Source organism: Vanacampus margaritifer, chromosome 5, assembly GCF_051991255.1.
Source record: "Vanacampus margaritifer isolate UIUO_Vmar chromosome 5, RoL_Vmar_1.0, whole genome shotgun sequence".
Taxonomy (NCBI): Eukaryota; Metazoa; Chordata; class Actinopteri; order Syngnathiformes; family Syngnathidae; genus Vanacampus; species Vanacampus margaritifer.
Window position 1 is genome coordinate 23,534,121 of NC_135436.1, and position 12,705 is coordinate 23,546,825.

At 38.5% G+C, this 12,705-nt stretch overlaps 1 protein-coding gene across 1 annotated transcript in view; it reads right to left on the bottom strand.

Moving 5' to 3' along the window:
• Nucleotides 1-3,674: 3,674 nt before the first annotated feature.
• LOC144052089 (succinate receptor 1-like) overlaps nt 3,675-12,705 on the bottom strand; it is a 173,570-nt gene continuing 164,539 nt past the window's right edge. The window contains exons 7-8 of the mRNA XM_077565903.1: nt 6,345-6,480; nt 3,675-4,625 (exon numbers count right to left, since the gene is read on the bottom strand). Of these exons, the coding sequence (XP_077422029.1) occupies nt 3,675-4,625; nt 6,345-6,347 (954 nt within the window). The 5' untranslated portion in view covers nt 6,348-6,480. The remainder of the gene's footprint in view (nt 4,626-6,344; nt 6,481-12,705) is intronic.

Genomic DNA, 12,705 nt, shown 5'->3' on the forward strand with positions numbered 1-12,705 from the left:
TATTTTAGATTATATTACAGTTTATTATGGTGAAAATCTGCCGTGCTAGCGAAAATCCAGGGCAGATTTGGAATTTTGATCTACAAAAGCTAATTTAATCTCTGATTAAAACAATTAGTCAAAATTTGTTGACTAGTGTCATTAACAGGGTATGAATATCAATAATATGCACTAGTATAAATCTCTGGACGTATTTACATTTTCAAATAATCCCTTCTTACAGTGTTCCTAGAAAATTGCAATATCCTATCCCTGCTGAGCTATTTTTAGAACGTGGGTGGTAATTGCTACTCACTGGCGCCATGTTGGTGATTAGAGGACGCACTTATTCATGTAGGTGTTCAAAGTGCCAAATTGCTTAGCATGAACCGTTTCTGTTATATGATGTGACTTAATTAAGTATGATAATACGTGTGTGGACAGTAGAACAATATGTTTGTACAGGTCGCGTGTGTTAAACTGAGTCAGAGCTATCTGAACTTTTGACATCATTCACCAAAGCAGACAACAAATTGAAGCTGGCTTTAAAGGATAAGGCCATTGATATTAACATAAATTAAAGATAACAGTGTAACCGGGAGACATATTTGTTATTTTTAGGATTGGCATGTTGTTGTGAGCTGTGTCGAGTGGGAAAGGAAATTTTGGCCCTCCATGAAAAAAATGTCAACAAAGCCCTTTGCCTAGTAATTATAGGCTGATCAATACAATTATAGCTTGGAGTATTTTCCTCTTCTAGTTGACATGCTTGGCTATTTTCACACACTTTTTATGTTGCTACCTTCTGTTTTTGATTTGAGTTTATTTTCTTCCCACCATATCCATGACCTTCGATTTTCTCCCAACAACTGCCTCGCATTAGTGCTGGTCATACTTGCCCTTTCGTATCTGCCAGCAGAGCAGCTTTCCCGCCTTCCCCTCACGCTCGTTCGCCAGCGTCTTCTTGAGTCATACTGTACTTTTATTCTCTCTGAGCCCTGACATCTGTTTTTTTGTAGCAAACTGTGTTCAAGATGTAAGAAACTGGCACAGTGCTTCTTGGACATGTTTGCTTTTTATCCGTCCGTTTTCTGTATCCTCGCTCGGGCCATGGGTGGGCTGGAACCAGTTTTAGCTGACTTTGGCCAGGAGGCTGGTCGGCACCCAATTGCTTGATATACTGTACACACAATTCTGATACAAATTGAAATGTGACTGTAGAAATGTATTAACCACATACACAAATCCTTAAATTTGGTGATTCTTCTAGAGTAGGCCTCCCTCTAATGTTACATTTGAAAGAATCACTACACAGTAAATTCTGTAGAGTAAATTTAACTCTATTAAATTTGACTCTAGAGTGGGACCAAATAGACTCAGTTTTAGAGTAGGATTTACACTAGGAAGAGAGCAAAATTAAGAATAAAAAAAAGTCACTCAAGGGTTGAGGAATGAACTCACGACCTTCAGCTTGGGAGACTGCCACACTACCACCTCAGATATGCCCCTCCTACTGTTTGCTTATCTCCAAGAGACCAAAGACATCGTTTTTTTTGTCTCTTGGAGAAGATTTCATGGAATCATGGAATCAGCTGCAGCTGACACGAAACTGTTTGTGGCATTCAAAAAATAAATAAATAAATTGTCCTCTCTTCTAAAACAGCAGCTCCCATTTACTGTAGCAACTAACATAAACCAAAATAATAGGCACGCCTCAAAACGTGCCACAGTAAAATGCAGCTCGCGAGGTGTGATACCAAAGAAATTCGACAGAGGGCAGCAGTTACCTAAATCTTCAATACTTGGCCAACACCATGTGATTACCTTTGAACTACAGTAAATATTTAAGGTTGAACACGTTGCTTAGTTAAATATCAAATGATGAAGATTAATGGAGAAAAGTCTTTCAGAGCGGGAAATAAAATGAGAAAGCATGCAGTGGCACAATATATATAAAATAAAAACATTTATGGGGTCAAGCTGTGTCAGTTGGTGTCACAGTGACCCCATTACGCGTGTGGCTGAGAAAAGAGGAAATCAAAACTAGCAGCATATGATTCGATACACAAAGCAGGAGTTGTGTGCCTCAGGGAGTAGATTGGCTCTCTCCCAAGCCGAAGATCGTGAGTTTGTTCCTCAACCCTTGAGTGACTTTTATTCCCCCCCCAATTCTTTATTTTACTCTTTACTTTACAAGTGTAAATATTACTCTAAAACTGAGTCTATTTTTTCCCACTCTAAATAGTAAAATTTACTCAGAATTTACTGTGTAACTTAATTGCATTTAACAAGCATTAGGTGGAGGTTGGCTCAAGTCAAAAACTCGCCCCTCTTTTAGACCACCAACAAAAAAGTACAAATGTAATTGATCTGTTTGAGAATAAAACTGTCACCTATATAATACCTTTATTAAACAACCACACAGACAATATTTAAAATATTTTACAAAAACAGTTAATTGTAAATGTCTGAACCTTAACGGAGGTCATAAAGTCAACCGCTGTAAAATGTAAAAAATAACACTACCTTTGCGTGTATGTGATAACGGAATCGTACAGCTTTGAATGTGTGACTGCTTGCTTCACATCCAATAATGTGAGTATATTTTTCTTTACTTACATTCATCTCTTAACATTCCTTTTTGAGTCTCTGGAAGAAAAATGTAGACGGATATGAATCACCGCTGAATTGAGCTCACATGAGGAACCCTGAGGTCTCGCGCGACGACGTCATGCATGTTGACAGTCCATCTTTGGGAATGTTTTGGAAAACAAACAGCAAAAACAAAGTAATTAACCTTAAGTGCCCTGCGAGGTTTTCTTTCTTTCTCTGACATGCTGACGTTATGCAATGTAGCACTTAAGAGGCTTGTGTATGGAGGACCAAAACTGCCAAACCTCAAAATAAATCAATGACTAAAAGTGAAAATAAAAACGGATATAAATAACATAATTCGAAAATAAATCTAAAAAAAATAAATATAAATGGAAATAAAAAGAGCAATATATGTGTATATATATATACATAAATAAATACATTTGTATTTAATTTTAAATTATATTTGTTATAGTCATTTTTATTTTCACTTTTAGTCATTTATTTATTTATTTGTTTGACTTGTCGAGCAACTCAAGTCGCAAGTTGTGTTGACAGTGGACAAGATTGAGCTATCAATGCAAGCCGGCGAGACTTCCTTCTTCGACGAGCTGCTCACTCGACAAATGAAAGGCAGTTTGCAACGGGCAGAGTCCAAACCAAGACACCAAACCTTAGGACCGCCCCCTCATTTGAATAACATTTCGTCCTGGCGGTATGGACCAAAACTGCCAAAATTCTAAATAAATAAATTACTAAATAAGTAAATAAATGACTAAATAAATGACAAAAAGTGAAAATAAAAACGGATATAAAAATATAAATCAAAAATTAAATATGAATGTATTGTTTTATGTATAAATATATATATTTTTTTGTTATTTTTATTTCCATTTATATATTTTTTTTTAATTTAATTTTTGAATTATATTTTTTAATATCCGTTTTAATTTTTACTTTGTCATTTACTTATTTATTTAGTCATGTATTTATTTATTTATTTAGTCATTTATTTATTTTTTAATTTTGGCAGTTTTGGTCCTCCATACTTACTGTCCACTTTATTAGGTACATAAATCAACAAATGTGCCGTGTGTTTTTCACACAGCTTCTCTTGGCTGCGTTGTCTTTCCGGCCAGCTTTTGAACCTTTGCGAGTAGGCACTTTCGGAACTTGTCCCCCATGAGAAAATAGAAAACCGGGTTGATGACGCTGTGCAAGAATGCCAGCGGTCGGGTCAAGATGTAGAGGCCCTCTATGTACATCCTTGTACACAAGCGCACTTCTGCCCAGGCCTGCCGGGATGCTATCCTGACGTTTCTCATCACATGGTACGGAGTGTACAGAACCAGAAACATGGCCGACGCCGAAGCCACAACCCTGAGAGCGTGCTTGTACTGTGCAGTCCGACGATGAAAAGCCGTTTCCTGGGTCTGAAGTAGCTGTGCGATCCGTTTGGAAAAACCACAGAGTCCAAGCAGAGGTAGAATGTAGCCGGTGAAGGTGAGGCCCATGCTGTAGCCCAAAGCACTGACATCCCCCTGGAGGCTGGCAAAGTCATTACAACGACTCCAGTTCCCGCCCTGCAGGTCCTGGAGCATCAGCGCGATCATGGGGATCACTTCCACGTTGACGGCGAGCCAGCTCAAGCCGGTCAACACCAGCGCCGCCCGCGGCCTCAGCAGGAAGTGGTTCCGCGCCGGGTGGCGAATGAGCAAAAAGCGATCCATGCTCAGCCAGACCATAAACAGAATGGATGAGTAAAGGTTGACATGCAGGACGTAGCGGTTGATGACGCAAGCGTAGTAGCTGGTCTCTTTCTGGTGCTTGGCGTAGAGGTAAGAGAGGCGTGGCAGCGTGCAGAGGAAGATGAGGTCAGAGATTGCCAGGTTGAAGAGGTAAACATTACAACTCTGCCACTTAGGCAGGCAAAATAGGTAGCCAAGGACAACCATAAGATTCCCAGGGAAGCCGATGCAGAACTCAAGTCCGTAGGATGGTGACAGGTAGAACTTCTCCAGCACATCGTCTATCTCTGTGCAATTCAACACCTGGGAAGTAAATGGGGGAAACATGGCAGCTATGAAATGGTCACGCTTCACATGAGGCATCCTCAATTACCGCCACTCTTTTGTTTTGTATTAACTCAAAATATTCATTTTAACTATTTCTATTGATTAAAAATTTTTTTTTACACTTTTGTTAACAAGAATATGAAAACCTAGATTTTTTTGTGTACATTTAGAACAGATATTAAATTTGTGATTAATCGTGAGTAACTCGTGAAGTCATGCACTTAATTACAATTAAAAAATTTAATCGCCTGACGCTCCTAATTTTTAACAGTCTTTTTTTTTCTTTTTTTAAATGGCGTCAGGCGATTACAATTTTTTTATTGTAATTAACTTCACAAGTGAACTCGCGATTAGTCACATATTTAATATCTGTTCTAAATCTACAATAAAAAAATTCTAGGTTTTCATACTAATGATACCAAAAGTGGAAAAAAAAAGTAAACTAGTAGAAATAGTTCAAATGATTTTTTTTTTTTACGTTTATAGCCATCAATGGCAGTGAATGAATAATTTTTTTTTTAAAAAAGATTATTAAAAATTCGGGGCATCAGGCGATTAAAGTTTTTAATTAATTGCATGACTTCATTAGTTAACTCACGATTAAGCATACATTTTATATCTGTTTTAAATGTACAATAAAAAAAATTCTAGGTTTTCATACTCTTGTTAACAAAAGCGGAAAAAATGTTGGCCTGGAAGTGTTTTTCATCCAAATATTTACTGTAATTGGACTGCACTACTGCGCTAGTTCAGGTTGGTTAATGGTTAGACTAGACTGCGTGTTCGTACTTTACATAGCGATGTGTTACATGGCTGATGTAGGATCAGAACTACGTATGTTCAAAATGCAAGGACGCCCTATCTTGTGTTAAAGTGCCGGTTATCAGAACAGAAGCTAACGCTGATCTATGCTAACGCAAAGCTAACACTGACCTATGCGTCCAACAACGCCTGAAATTAGCCTGATTTGGACGTAATAGGCCGAACATTTTGAAAGGCTTCCTCACAGATTCATTTTTGAGCATAGATAACTAACGAAACATCTACTTGGTTGTATAATTTGACACTTAGCAAGTGCAGGCACTATAAAGACTCGACTTGCTTGAATACACAGCGTAACGTTTACGCTAAAAAGACTATATTCGGTCCCACTCTAAACAGAGTAAACTTTTACACTTAAAAGAGAGTAAACAAACAAAACAATGAAACACTCAAGGGTTGAGGTACGATCCCACAACCTTCAGCATGTAAGACAGTCACTCTACCACTTGAGCTATGCTAGCCTTATTGTTAGCTAACATTTTGCTGATGTGTCCCAAAGGAAACCAAAAATGGAGGTACCAGTATATGAGGATTCCACCTGACACCTGCGATATATTGACACTGAGTAGGAGTGGCACGGGTCAGCGGTTAGGTTGGCTGTCTCCCAAACTGATGATGGTTCGGTGATTGTTCCTCAATAGTTTTTGTTTTTTTGTGTGTGTGAATATTTTACTCTCTTCGAGTATAAAGTTGCGCTAGGACCGAATAGTCTTTTTCAGATTTTCTCTACAAAATGTACTGTGTAGCAGCAATTCAAGGTAGTTTTCCTTAGCTTTATAAACTCCCTCTTCAGACCCTAGAAACAAAAATATCTCTTTTGAGACACGAATTATTCACGACAATTCAAATCGAATGAGTTTAGAGTGGGCTCACCATTCCGCAGTCCAGCTGGAGTTTGTGAAAGCTCAAATAGGTTGTGCCCAAAGAAGTGTCGAGAGCAGCGTTACTAACTGCAAAGTGGAAACGGTAAACACGGAGTGCTGCAGGTACGACCAATGTTTATACGTCTCTGTTGGGAAAAAAAACATCCACAGGAAGTGTGTCATATTTCCGAGCACCAAACACAAGCCGGTATTTGGTGTAGATACAGAGAATAATAGCAAGGTGTTGACTTTAATTTGAAAGGGCTGGTGTCAAATGCTTTTCACGGCAATTGCACAACTCGTGAGGTTGATTCGGACGTGCGCTCCACTGCATATTTTGGCATCAATGCAGACAGTTGGTCTGCCTTTTGAGAGCGCATGATTCACTGCTGAGAGACATGTGAGAATAAACCCTAGTCACTCTTTTTTTTCCTTTCTTTTTTTTCCCCCTTTCTTTTTTTTCCCTTTCTTTTTTTTTTTAACAAAAAAGAGAGCAGAAAGCGTATAAGGCACACTATAAATCAACCTGCGTGTCCTTAGGAGACCCAGCCTGTGCGGGTTATTTGGTTATATTACCATGAGTTCAAGAAGTGCTCTTGCCGCATTCTTGCACTTTAGTGCTTGTAGGATGCCTTCCAGTTGAAGGTCGCCAGTGGGGTTCGCAGCGGAAATCCATTTTATCGAGCAACATTGAATAGTTGTGCTCCAGATAACAGAGAACAAATATTTCTGGAATGGCTGAGTTTTTTTATGTGCTTCATGTTGAAATGTCACAATCGGTTGGCATCTATCCTTTTTGCTTGTCCATCCGCAGCACCAGAATCGGAAGCCACACACACACACACCCACACACAATGATTTGGTCTCTGGTAGTTTGAGCCACTCTAGTTTTTCAGTAACAAGCATCTATGACAAAATTAACATTTAATAGAGAGTCGCTAATTTAAGGATAGCATTTAAGTACCAATTGTCAAGAAATGTTTATTGTCGACTTCCCCTTTAACTCGTTCACTGCCATTGACGGCTATAAACGTCAAAAATTCTTTATAACTATAACTATATATATATATATATATATATATATATATATATATATATATATATATTTCTATTAGTTTAAAAAAAAAAAACTTTAACAATTGTATGAAACCTATCTTTTTTTTTTTATTGTAGAATTAGAACAGATATGAAATTTGGGACTAATCGCGAGTTAACTAGTGAAGTCATGCGATTAATTACGAATAAAAACTTTAATCGCCTAACGCCCCGAATTTTTAATAATCTTTTCTTTTTTTAAATTTATTCATTCACTGCCATTGACGGCTATTAACGTCAAAAATTTATTTTAACTATTTCTATTAGTTTAAGATTCTTCCCAACTTTTGTTTACAAGAGTATGAAAACCTAGAATTTTTTTATTGTACATTTAGAACAGATGTAAAATTTGTGATTAATCGTGAGTTAACTATTGAAGTCATGCGATTAATTACAATCGTCTCTTGCCTTTAATTTTTAATAATCTTTTTTTTTTTTTTTTTATGAATTTATGGCAGTAAATGAGTTAAAGTGCCCAGTAGAATAGTGATCAAAAACAGTTACGCAAATACTACAGAGTGCTGAAACTACTATGATGGAGGTCATTTGGTCAAATTTACAGTAGAAGATATTCAAATCGTCGGACTGTCCTTTATTGTCCTCTGCTTGGTGGTATGGTCTACTGATCGCAGACCTTTGCACACTACTGCGGGGTCGTTAGCAGGAAACTTATTAGCAGCTTATTTGCGTAGTTTCTCTTGGCAATGTGATTTTCCTTTGTCAGCTAGTTTCAGGGCTGTTTATTCAGTGCTCTGTCCCCACTCTGAAGGGTGTCCTCCTTTTCGAAGCATCACTTATCCAATTAAAGATTTCTGACAAAAATGTAACTTAGCTAATGATAAGTGACAAACATTCCCCATGTTTTTTCTCTCTCCCAGATTTGTTTAAGCTTTTTAGATCCAATTGTAGTTCTTTCAGTCACAATTTTAAAGAGCAAGAGAGTTCCCTCTGGTGGTGGAAAACCATAGATACCATTTTACAGTCAGTACTTTTACAGTGTCTTCATTACAGTTGACTTTGGGTGAGAGGTTGGGTACAACCTGGACTGCTTGTCAGCCAATTGTAGTGCACATATAGACAACAAACAACCATTAATTTATACTCACATTCACACCTACAGATAATTTAATTCATTAATGAAACTATCATACATGGTTTGGGAATATGGGAGGAAACTGCATCACTGAGAACATCTACAGTAAACACCACGCAGGAAGGCCAAAGCCAGGATTCAAACCCGAACCTCAGAACTATAAGGTATGCCATGATGTACTTTTCATACATTTTATGCAAAGTTCACAAAGCCTCAAGCAACGCATGCGAAACCTGTTGAGTGTTCAAGTCCAATGTTTTTAACACCTTCCAGTGTCTTATTTCTTCTTCATGCATCAATTTCTGAAAAATAGGCAGTGTCCATACACTCTGGCCAAAGTAAAAATAGTCTTATAAATAAATAAATAAAATTTCAAGATTTCAACCACGATTGGCTTGACCCCTATTTACGACTTTTTATTTTTTTTTTTAAATGTCATGCCATCATCTGTGCAAAGTATTGTGTTTTTCTAATGTAAGGGAACATTCAAGTTCAAAAAATTAATACTTATGAAAAATACATACACTGAAAAATACCTGAAGGTGTTTGTGGTATTCAGTTGTGCAAAAAATAAATAAATAAATTGTCCTCTCTTCTAAAACAGCAGCTCACATTTCCTGTAGCAACTAACATAAACCAAAATAATAGACACGCCTCAAAACGTGCCACAGTAAAATGCAGCCCGCGAGGTGTGATACCAAAGAAATCCGACAGAGGGCATCAGTTACCTAAATCTTCAATACTTGGCCAACACCATTGATTACCTTTGAACTACAGTAGATATTTAAGATATTTAACTAAGCAACGTGTTCTTAGTTAAATATCAAATGATGAAGATTAATGGAGAAAAGTCTTTCAGAACGGGAAATAAAATGAGGAAGCATGCAGTGGCACAATATATATAAAATAAAAACATTTATGAGGTCAAGCTGTGTTAGTTGGTGTCACAGTGACCCCATTACGCGTATGGCTGAGAAAAGAGGAAATCAAAACTAGCAGCAAATGATTCTTCCTTGCGCAATGAACTATTTGTCCTCTCTCTGAGACTTAAAAACGAGGTCATTTGTTTTACTGGAAAAAAAAATAAAAAGCTGCAAGATAAACTGTTTATTCGATGAGAATGGAGTCAATTAAACGTGTGAGACATGAGTGTCACATGCTGGCCCATTTTGAAAAGAGGTCGCCCATTAGCCTTCACTGCTCTACTTCTGCAAGGTGACACAGTTAAAAGCTTTTACCGCCATGATTCAGACAGTGACTTAATTGGAAAAACCTGAGTAGTATCTTTGTGTAATGAAATAAGAGAGTGTGATAAACTATTTAAAAAATCCTGTCACAGCTTTACTTTAATGCTTAGTTTTGAGCCTAAAGCACAATTCAAGGTAACATCGGCTTGTTCCGCACTTTATTCTTTACCTTAATGCAACAAGCAGCTGTCTGAACGAACCCCCCACCCGAAACAAAAACAGCAGCTCGACTGTCGACTGTGTGTTCCGATTTCCGTAAAGCTTTGTAGCTTGTGTTTTTTTTTCTGTGCATTAAAACTGGCAGCTGCGCGAGCGTGACACGGATGCGCTCCAAACATAGACATCTGGGTGTCATTTGCCTGGTGTGTTCTTCTCACGCTCGCCATTCATTTCAGCAGGTGGCACTTTCACGTTCTCTGTACAGTCGTTTGCCCCAAAAACACACACACTCGCGCACACAGATGCAGTCCACATAAAGGCTTTTTCATGACCAGCTTTTAAAGAACTGCACTCGAAAATAACGACCCTCTTGTTCAGTTTCTCGACTTGATGACATCATAGCATTGGGAGCAGTAAAATGACTTACATGATGTAAGGATGCTTTCACCTCAGTACCCTGTAGTTTCTTTTAATGATACTCTTGCTCATTTGGTTTAACACACCAAACAAACTTCAACAACATAATTTAATCCATTCTTCAAGTGTGCTAGCTTAATGCCAAAACATAATGGAAAACACCATATATGAGCTCATGGATAGCAGCTATGTGGCAGTGTTGTAACATTGTCTTCATATTTAAAACAACCTTTAAAGTTCGCTAGCTTAATGTTAGCACTCAAAGGGAAACACCATAGATGGGCTAATGTATAGCGTCTATGTGGCAGTGTTGTAACAGTGTCTTCATATTTAAAACAACCGCATTACTAAGTCTTAAAGTCCGCTAACATAATGCTAACACATCATGGGAAACATCATAGAAGGGCAGCATCTATGTGGAAGTGTTGTAACAGCTCTTCATATTTAAAACAACCACAATAGTTAGTTACAAGTGCGCTAGCTTATTGCTAAAACATAATGGAAAACACCATAGATGAGCTAATGGGTTGCAGCTATGTAGCGGTGTTGCAACATTGTCTTAATTCACATTTAAAACAACATTTAAAGTCCGCTAGCTTAATGCGAACACATAAAGGGGAACATCATAGATGGGCTAATGGATAGCGTCTATGTGGAGATGTTGTAAAATTCAATATCTTCATATTTAACACAATTAGTTTGCCATAAATTTCGCGAGCTTAATGCTAACACATAATGGGAAGCACCATGGATGAGCTAATGGATAGCATTTATGTGTCGTCAGGGTTCGTTCAAAGACGGTCGCAAAAACATTCACCAGACCTTTGCAAACTATTTTAATGGTCACAAAGTTTTTCCTGTCACCAAAAAATGTTCAAAAAAATGTTTTATACTCAAGTCTTCACTTGCCTTTGTGTGTTTTTTTGCCGTTTCTAAACTGGTTCTGCTCGGTAGAAAAGAAGCATTAGTAGGCTAAATCAGAATTTCTTTGCACCGATATCATTAGCTTGGACCTAATGTGAAGCCTGTGCTGTCCTTTTGCAAGAGCTTGTCAGCGTTCGAGGTACAGACAGATGAATCGTGTGGTTTTGAACTTCCGTGTGTGTGTGTGTGTGCGTGCGTGCGTGTGTGTTGGCAGCAGAGGACAAAGTCTCTTTTCGCCAGCCGTTGTGGAAGCACTCGAATGTTCTCCTAAATAACTATCCCGCAGGAATGTGCCTCTGTCTGCCGGCTTGTAACAAAAGAAGGGACGCTCGGGGAGCTCCGGTTTTGATGTCTCTCTAAACGCTTTCTCGAATGGAGGCGAAGTTGTGTATTTTTTTCTGTGTATCTTTAGATGTCCAAGGTCTTATCCCCCCGATGCCTTTTTTTTTTTTTGGTCCATTGAAAAGATACAGATTGCTACCCTGGAGTCAAATAATTAACCTAAATGACACAATTGAACTCCTACTGTTCCCCTATTAGCGGCATTGCACCTCCTCGCCTCTTTCATTTCCTCTCTCCGCAGGGTCGGAGGTCGCGCTCTGTGACATCACCGCACTTGGCTTGTCTCACCGTGGCTCCCATTTCACCTCCACGGATTGGATTAGATGAGGCTCATATTGACCGACTGACTCGCCGTCCTTGACTTGTGTTTTGTGAGCGTAGGCTCGGTGGACAAGGCGGGTTGGATCTAAATTGGATTTTGGCGCATGCAGGAGATGCGTTCAGAATGAAATTCGCAGCAGATTTTCATCATTTTCTTTGCCACGCTTCCTAATGTTTGCATTTATAACTTGAGGCGTGACCTTTTATTGTTATTCCAGATATGCTATAGCGGTGTGACTGCGCATGGCAATATTTGGTCGTATATTTATCTCCACAGGATGGATTGCCGTAAATGTTTGTGCAGACATTAATGCTCTCCAGGAAATGAAGCATGGCCTCTTCAGCGATGCCTCTGGTGCCATCATGGCATTTGCGGAATCTATTGTGTTGTTTTTAAGATAGTCATGCTCTCAGGTGATATTCAACAATATGGGTGGACTTTTACGTGATACTGTTAGAAGACTATCTTTGTCTTCCGCGTGTTCGTTATTGTTCGGGTAGAGAGAATGTTGATTTTCCGTTTACAGACTGGAGATCGGTGAACAGGTCCTTCGAAGGATTTATTTTACAGAATATTCTGGACACGAGCAAGTTTACAGACAAATGGCTGCAGTCCTCTCGCAAGTGTGTCGTTACAGCGGACTCACAGCATTCTTATACTATCTTGAAAAACCCTCAGAAAAGCAGCCCCCAGCCCTGAGTTCAATACACATGACGACAGCCGGAAGTAGATAAGACTTTTTACACTTTTACAGCATATCATCCAATACACA